Source organism: Prorops nasuta, unplaced genomic scaffold (assembly GCF_024137725.1).
Source record: "Prorops nasuta isolate Cenicafe-Biocafe unplaced genomic scaffold, Cenicafe_Pnas_1.2 PNAS00007, whole genome shotgun sequence".
NCBI classification, from domain to species: domain Eukaryota; kingdom Metazoa; phylum Arthropoda; class Insecta; order Hymenoptera; family Bethylidae; genus Prorops; species Prorops nasuta.
In genome coordinates, this window is record NW_027116804.1 from 141,103 (window position 1) to 149,970 (window position 8,868).

At 29.7% G+C, this 8,868-nt stretch overlaps 2 protein-coding genes across 3 annotated transcripts; one reads left to right on the forward strand and one right to left on the reverse strand.

The window, feature by feature from the left end:
• The first annotated feature begins 2,094 nt into the window (after window positions 1-2,094).
• On the forward strand, window positions 2,095-6,784 carry RhoGAP68F (Rho GTPase activating protein at 68F). 2 transcript variants are annotated; one of them, XM_066729706.1, is made up of 10 exons: window positions 2,095-2,327; window positions 2,549-2,656; window positions 2,739-2,882; window positions 3,186-3,366; window positions 3,464-3,682; window positions 3,775-3,873; window positions 3,944-4,131; window positions 4,206-4,406; window positions 4,464-4,570; window positions 4,651-6,784. In XM_066729706.1, the coding sequence occupies exons 1-10, from the start codon at window positions 2,279-2,281 to the stop codon at window positions 4,822-4,824; spliced, it is 1,470 nt and encodes a 489-aa protein (XP_066585803.1). In that variant the 5' UTR covers window positions 2,095-2,278; the 3' UTR covers window positions 4,825-6,784. The 2 variants fall into 2 exon arrangements, with proteins under 2 accessions (XP_066585803.1, XP_066585804.1); XM_066729707.1 differs by having other exon boundaries at window positions 3,974-4,131.
• A 148-nt stretch (window positions 6,785-6,932) lies between these two features.
• On the reverse strand, window positions 6,933-8,634 carry Rab21 (RAS oncogene family member Rab21). Its single transcript, XM_066729719.1, has 4 exons — window positions 8,015-8,634; window positions 7,748-7,915; window positions 7,556-7,674; window positions 6,933-7,480 (listed from the first exon to the last, which is right to left on the reverse strand). Exons 1-4 carry the CDS (start codon window positions 8,153-8,155, stop codon window positions 7,246-7,248), a joined length of 663 nt encoding a protein of 220 aa, XP_066585816.1. The 5' UTR covers window positions 8,156-8,634; the 3' UTR covers window positions 6,933-7,245.
• Between the last annotated feature and the right edge of the window lie 234 nt (window positions 8,635-8,868).

Sequence of the window (8,868 nt, forward strand, 5' to 3'; positions counted from 1 at the left end):
TTTACCATTTGATTATTGTCTGGCTTCACCCATTAAAATACACACAGATACTATATAACTACACAATACTACTACAGATTGTCATAAATCTATTGTATTGTGATAAACATTGGATTGGACTGCATTGGACTGCATTGGATGCATCGTGCATTCGTGTATTGCCTGCATTGGGTGTAGTCGGTGTAGTGGGTGTAGCGGCCCTAACAGCACACTTGGTAGAAAGTCGACTTTAGGTTGACTTTTTTGAGACAAGACTCAATTGACTCGAAAGTGCCGACATAATGCCGACTTTTTAGAGACGACTTTAAATTGTCGACTTTAAGCCTACTTCTTACAGTCAGCTTTAAGTTAACTCCAAATAGTCGACTTTAAGCCTACTTCTTACAGTCAGCTTTAAGTTAACTCCAATTGTCGACTTTAAGCCTACTTTTTACAGTCAGCTTTAAGTTAACTCCAATAGTCGACTTTAAGCCTACTTTTTACAGTCAGCTTTAAGTTAACTCCAAATTGTCCACTTTAAGCCTACTTTTTACAGTCAGCTTTAACTCCAAATTGCCGACTGTAAGGGCTATGGCACACAAAAAAACTTAAGGAAAACTTAAGCAATAAGATGAAAACGAACCAATCACAGTTTAGCCATTGCCGAAATTTTCAACAGTGATTGGTACATACCCCAGTCAAGAATCAATTGTAAAAAGGATGTACAAAATCTGATGTCTAATGCATATACTTATAATATTCTTCAATGTTATATTACTATATAAATATACTACTGATATTCTCTAGAGTATATGATACTCATATTTTCATTTGCATATATACCAAATATATATTTCTGAATATCCTGCAATAATCCAAATTTGAATGTTCACCGAACATGTTAAAAAATATATGTATTTAATATGTGCATATGAAACTATATATATATAAATTTACAGAAAAAATATCTTAGAGATATTTATATATACTGGAAGAACTATCCAATCAAAAAAACCACGGCTTTATTTACAAATATGCTTAAAACAATATTTTCTATTTAACTCGATAGTTTTGTGCAGCATTTATTTTATTCACTCGTTTAATAAAGTTACTTTGAGTATTTTTTGTGGAACATTACAAAAATATCTGATAATCAAATACGCGTTAATTTTGGACTAGAATAGTAGAAATCTAATTTTGCAACATATGTAGACAGAAACCATAAGAATCTATTATGTGTTAATGCAGTTGGTTTCAAGGACAGGACATAGGCGTTTAGATCTCGAAGTTAAGCAGCCATGGGCGCGTAGTGCAATTTGGAGGGTGACCCATTGGGAACACCGCGAACATCGGCAGGAATTTTCAATTGTATGTAATAAGGCATACCAATGGATCAAAAAGCAAAATAGGTTGATAGGCGCGCGATGTACTATGCAATTAAATTTTATAAAATTGAATTTAGATACGAATGCCAATAAATAGCATATGATGATAATATTTTATATAAGTAGCGTATAATGGTAATATTTTATATATGTAGCATATACTGGTAATATTTTATATAAATATACGAGAAATATCCTAATTTGAACATTCATAGAATGTTCAATTATGATTCAAGTGTACATTCCTTAAACATATTGCTTAAGTTTTTTTGTGTGCCATAGCCCTAACCTAACTTTTCAGAGTCAGCCTTAAGCTGACTCCACAATGTCGACTTTAAGCTGACATTCCCAAGTTGGCTTTAAGCTGACTCTCAAAAGTCGGCATATAGTTGACAGTTATTTTGGGACATTTGCCTACTTAAAGTCATCCTAAGGTTAACAAAAAGTCAAGAAAAAGTTAACTTTGAGTCGACGCTGACTCAAGGGCCGCCACCTTTAAGTCGACTATAAGCTGACTCTGTGCTGTTAGGGGGTGTAGCGCTTTGTAAAGCTGTAACTATAGTTAGCGAAGCTTAGTGGCGGTTACTGTCTACTGGTAACACATGTATGTATGTACATATACATAGCCACTGCCGCCACTGGTAGCCTCCAATCACCATCGGCACCATCCCCACCAGCCACCAGCTTACTGTTATGTATACAGGGTGCGTGAGTATACTGGGTAGTGGGTACTGGGTATACTACTCGATACATACAACTACACATAGCACAACACCTTTATAACACCTGATAACACCATACAACATAATTTAATAAATGATACATGACAACTTGTGAAGAACCAGTTTAACCAGTGGATAATTCCGTATGGAATATATTTTTATTGGCGCTGTTTAGAACACAGTTGCCTAAAAATGGAAGCAGATTATCAACCGAAGCCGAGTCCTGCTAGAACTTTAACAGGTGAGCATGAGTAATAATGAATTCTGTCAATGACAGAACTATTGATAACCCATATAAATGTCATACTGCTTTTATCTTATTCAGCTTCAAAGATATATTCCTAGTAATGTAACTTTTATATTAATAATTCATTACATATATTACTTTGTCAAATTTATCATTTCTTATAATTGGTTCGTTTAGTTTTAAAATAACTATTTATAATAAAACATTTTTTATAGCTACAAACAATGATGGGGAAGATCCTTATCCTAGTTTATCGGATTATCATGATTATGAGCCCAACTTGGAATTTGATGACACAGAATTGCAAACACCATCAAATAGTGGTAATAAATTGGTTCTTGTTATTTTAATACATTGTTCAAATTTACTATAAGCTATAAGTATAATTAAAGTTTATTATTATAGCCTCTAGATTGTTGCAAGAAAAATTGGATTTGACAGACACTGGGGGTGGTATAGGAATAGAATATTTAGAAAGTCCAGTTAGTGATGGGACAATTGAAGAAAACTTTGAAGAAGCTTTGGTTGATGCTCCTGTTATTGAATCTGGTGTGTGAGCTTTTATGTAATTGTTTATTACCACTAAATGTTATGACATTTAGGGCATAGCAGATAAATTAAGTAGAGCATAGCTTGAGTTTTTGTATGAGATTTTTTTAAAGGATCAAATGAAAAACTTTAATTAAATGAATAAACATTCAATTCTAATTATCATTTGAACTAACATTTATTTATTAGATAGCTACATATGTTTTACATTATAATTTTTAACAAGGAGTAGAACAAAGAGACTTTCATAAGTTTAAGCATTTAAAATTTATTGTACTAATATATCTGTTTTATTTTTCTTAGCTGATGATCTTGCTGCACTTGATACTGAATTAGCAGATGAGGAGGATTATCTTGATATTGCAAGATATGGCATAGTAGAGGTAGTTGGTGATGATAGTGCCGGGCGAAAAGTTATTGTTGTATCAGCTTGTAAGCTCCCTCCTATTGGTAAAGAAGCTTTTAACCATGCCAAGTTGTTTAGGTTAGTTACATTAAATAACTCTCATTTCAATTGGAAACTAATTTTATATTTAATTTAACATTGCTCTTTGATAAATGCATCTTTTTTTTTACAATAGGTATCTAACACATACTTTAGATACATTTGTTGAACAAGATTATAGCCTTGTGTACTTTCATTATGGCCTTACTTCAAAAAATAAGCCACCTTTATCCTGGTTTTGGCAAGCTTACAAAGCATTCGATAGGAAATATAAAAAGAATTTAAAAGCTCTTTATTTAGTACATCCAACAAATTTTATTCGTATCGTTTGGAAAATATTAAAACCAGCTATAAGGTAAGCTATCTTAATACAAACTTTCTCCAATAAGTCATTATAACTTGATTAATGATATATTTTCTTTATTGTCCAATGTCCTCTGTTAATAGTGCAAAGTTTGGAAAAAAGATGATGTATGTTAATTATTTAGAAGAATTGGCACAATATGTAAATCTTGATCAATTGATTATTCCTTCTCAAGTCCTGGAGTATGTAACTCTTTTTTTATGAAAATTATAGGTTAAAGAAAAATACCTGAATTTACAAGTATGGTTTTAGGCATAATGAACAATTAATGATAAAAAATAGAAAGAATCTCCCAAGTAGTCCACCTCCCAGCTCTGTAGCAACACCAGTTTCAACTACCCAGTTTGGAACAAATCTTCAATTCATAAAAGAAAATAATAATGGTGATCCGATCCCTCCAATTGTAAGACAGTGTATTGAATTTCTTGATACACCTGATGGTAAATTTATTAAATCTCTTATTTTAATTTAATTTATTGTTTATATTTTTAACAATAGCATTCAATTTCTTTAGCACTCGAGACTGAAGGCCTCTTTAGAAGATCTGCTAATGTAGCTGTTGTCAAGGAACTACAGAATTGTTGCAATCAAGGTTTACCAGTTGATTTTCATGGTGATCCTCATATCGCCGCGGTTTTATTGAAAACTTTTCTACGTGAACTAGACGAACCTCTTATGACCTTTGATTTATATGATGAAATTACGCAATTTCAGAGTAAGTTATAATATTAACTATATAATACATAAAATGATTACAATGAGATTATTGTAGCTCTATCAAAGGAGGAGCGGCCGCGTAGAGTAAAAATTTTAATACTGGAAAAACTTCCTGAAGATAATTATCAACTATTAAAATACATTGTTCAATTTTTGTCAAGAGTAAGTTTGAGTTTTATATTTCTAATTGTATATTACTGGAAGCATTTAAAATTTAATGAAAAATTTATCATTATTATTAGGTTATGGATAGATGTGATCTGAATAAGATGACATCAAAAAATTTAGCTGTAGTCTTTGGTCCAAACCTTGTTCGAGCACCTCCATCACGTGGAATGTCTCTTTCAGCGATAGGTCCTATTAATGAATTTATAGGATTTGTATTTACACACCAAGATAAAATATTTATTATTTAAAATAATAATAAATACCTGATCATAGATGAAATTCGAGGCCTAGGTAAAGAGAACATTCATAAGAAAACTGCGCTCTTTTCTCATTGAATGGTACTTGTTAAGATTATTTATTAATGTCAAGTTGTAGTAAATATAAAACTTTTACTGCATTGTATAAAAATAGACTTGCATATTAACGGCCATCGAGTGCAAATGTAAAAGAAAAAGTGTTCATTGCGGTGCACGATAAATACTCCCTCGTTTTTATCTTCAGCTCTGTGTGTAGTATACTCCAGAAACAAAAAGCTGTGCAATTGAATGTCGCAGTACTGCCTTACTATCGTCACGTGTGATGAGATATGCATAATTTGCACAAAGTAATCAATTTGTACTATCACATTGGTGTGTAGTCCTCTGAGTTGAATTTTAATACAAAATATTGTATTATTTAACACAAACATTTTTAATGTGAAATATATGAATTAAAAACTGTATACCAAAGATCAATGAAAATGTCATAAAGTTGATATAATATGTAGATTTGTTATGTTTAATGAATCATATTTTTAGTCTCTATACATATATATGCTTTGGAAAAAATTAACAAAAACATAATTTAATTTTTTCATTTCAGAGAATAAAATAATTATCTAAGGCTTGATATTAAGAGTTTATAATTTTTACTTATTTTTGTAATTGCTCTGCTTAAATAATTTTTAAAATTATCGTCAGAAGATTATTAAATCTTGGATACATAAATATAATAAGAACAGCAATCACTATAACAATAGGAATATGAAGAAAGATTTTCTCCTTATATTAATTTTAACTTTAAAACACATTCCATTTTTTATGTTCTATCAAGGACATAACAAAAAGATTAAATGTACTGAAATGTGTTATAATTATTATAAGGCTTTTTTATTTTAGCAGTGTATTTTAAGTTTCAATAATGTCACCTCATACAAAGTGTAAAAACTATTTAACATATTAAAGTTGCATAAAGTGCAACAAAAATGTGAACAAATTTGTAATTATAATTAAAAAGCACATTGGCATAATAACATATTTCAAATAATGTAAATATATTGAATGTATTAATGTAAATATTATGAAAAATAATTATTTCAATTTAAAGTTAAACCTTGGCATTTATCTTCCTTTTTAAATATTTAAAAACAAAAATATTGGAATGATAACTTTAAAGTTTATTAAAATATATAAGCTTGCATCTGAATTAAGAGAATACTAATGTGTTTAAGGGACTGCTTAATCAATGATATGCGTTCTTGAACTAATGTTTCATGTCACATGACCATCAATACAGCTAAAGAATACTTTCATTAAATTAAAATTAAAATTTTTGTAATAAAAGAATATTTCGTATATATTATGTAGAGTTTAAGGATACTTAAAAAAATAAAAACTGTAAATTATATGTAGTACCTTTGGGATTATTCTTCACCAACTGTAATTAATAATTAAAACATGACAATGGATTATTCACGAAGATAAATCGGTTTGAAAATTGGGACGGCCAAACTAGCTGTATAAGAGAAGTAGTACGGTACGGTGAGTGCCTCGACGCCAGTGTAGACATGACTTTATCTACTTTTATATGTACTTGCCCCGTCGAGCCACTACCGTACCGTGTCTCTTGAATCTTGATATGTAAAATCAATCTTTCTTAATTTTATTTAAATATATCTTTATATGGTGCTAGTATAAACATAACAAGATATTTGCAAAGTTAATATATTTTGTTCATGTGAATAGAATATAATTGTAAATTTAAAGTAGATACATGATAAATTTACAAAAACATATCTATTTGTAAATTAAATAAAATACTTTTAAGCTGAAAATGAATGTGATTTCTAACTTTAATTTACAAAATTACAATTAATAAGTAGTGTATAGTATTGTAAGCATTTTTGAGTTTAGATAGTTACAAAAATATTAAGTCAGTGGCATCAAGTTATTGCTGTTCACAAAGCTATAAAATTTTCTCTTAATAATAGAGTTCAAAATGAATAACAAGTTATTTAAAGCCTTAGAAAAACATATTATTAAAATTGCCAAGTTCCCAAATAAAATCATAGTAACCAAATTAATAATAATAATTAAAATAAAATTATAAAATGACATATATTTTGTAAAACATTGTACATCTTTGTGTTTATACAAATTAATACACATTATTGCGTATTTTACTGCTTGTTTTAAAAGTTTTCCATACATACTTAACAATATTATTTTTGTTTGAAAATTTGTTCTTTTTAATAGCTGCTTTTGAAAGTAAGTTGGAATGATTGCAATGAGAAGCATGGTACTTTAATAGAGTAAACTTCTAAGGCTAATATATACATTTATGTATATCTTATAATTTTTGTCTCTGTGAGACACATTTTGACATAACAGATTAACCTATTTATATGTAGCTTATGAAGAACTGCCGCAACAGGATTTTTTGGTAGTTTGCTCCCTGACAGTATCATCTTCTACAACCAAAACATTGCGCCTTGTACTATTTGTTCTGCATAGCGTTGATTTTTGCTCTGCTGCTGTATCAGTATGTTGTATCATTCGGTAAGTTATATCCAAGAACAATTCTTCAATATTTTGATTTAATTTGGCAGATGTATAAAAATGTGTTGCACCTACTTGCCTGGCATATCTATATATCATATTTAAATTAATTTGCATATAATAGAAAGGTAATTTTGCTTTTATTAAATAAACATATACTTACTCTTCAGCTTCTTCTATGGAAACATTTCTATCCTTTTCAAGATCTATTTTATTACCAGCTATTACTAAACAAACTTCGTTACCTAGCATCTTTTTTAATTCTTTGACCCAGTTCTTTACCTAAGCATTAGACATTAATAGTATTTAAATAATATATGAAAACTAATATTAGCTCATAAATGAGCACTCTTACCTTTTGAAATGTTTTTTGATCTGTTATATCATACACCAAAACTGCACCATTAGACATTCTATAATAAATTGGTCCTAATGCATGAAAAATTTCTTGGCCTGCTGTATCCCAAATTGAAAGTGTTACTCTTTTACCATCAATGTTTAATTTCTTATTTAAAAAGGAGGCCTAAAATAATTATATAGAAAATTATAGTATTTTGGTTTAAATTATAATAGGTATAGATAAAAACAATTATTAAGACACAAGATAAGATGAAAAGTGTACCTGTACTGTACTTAAATGGTTATCATTGAATTTATCCTCAACATATCTCAATAAGACAGATGTTTTTCCCACACATCCTTCACCAAGCAAAACTATTTTAAAATTATATCCATTGCCAGTGTTATTTACTGTACTGGCCATAGTTTTTGCAATGACTGATACAATGAAAAAGTATTATTGCTCATACAGATAAAAATATCGACTAATTATGCATATAGATTTAAATAAAGTATTTTATTAAGATAGGTGTATATGATAGGTAATATATCATAATTATATATAAATGAGGTTATATATACATATATATATTATTATATATAACCTCACTATTAAAATCACTAGTGAAGTGAAGCGAGTCGATTTTTCTGACTCTTATCGAGGTAAGCAAATGTCAACACGATCAACACTACCAAAGAATCAGCTGTTTTCCTTCGTTTGTCCGGTTTGTTGCTCAAGTAATATATATATACACATACTAATAGATAGTAGTAATAGCAGTAGTAATAGTTAGCAGTAGTAGTACGTATTATCCAATATTATCATCGCTGGTATTATCACATGAATGCAACAATTAGTGAGCGACAGGGTGCTGGATAGCACTGGATAGTGCATGTGGTGATTGGTAGGTGATGATGTGGTGATGTTGTCGGCCGTCAGATGTGGTGGGTGGTGGTGATCACGCAGGCACGTGTGTCAATGTGTTAAACACATGTGTGCGTGTCAATATGTATACATATATTTATCATGGATATTACAAAAATGAATACTACTGTACTTAAACGCATGAAGTACGTCTAACTTTGATATTATTATTTGTTTTTTATATTACTAAATTTTAATTTGTCAGGCGTTTG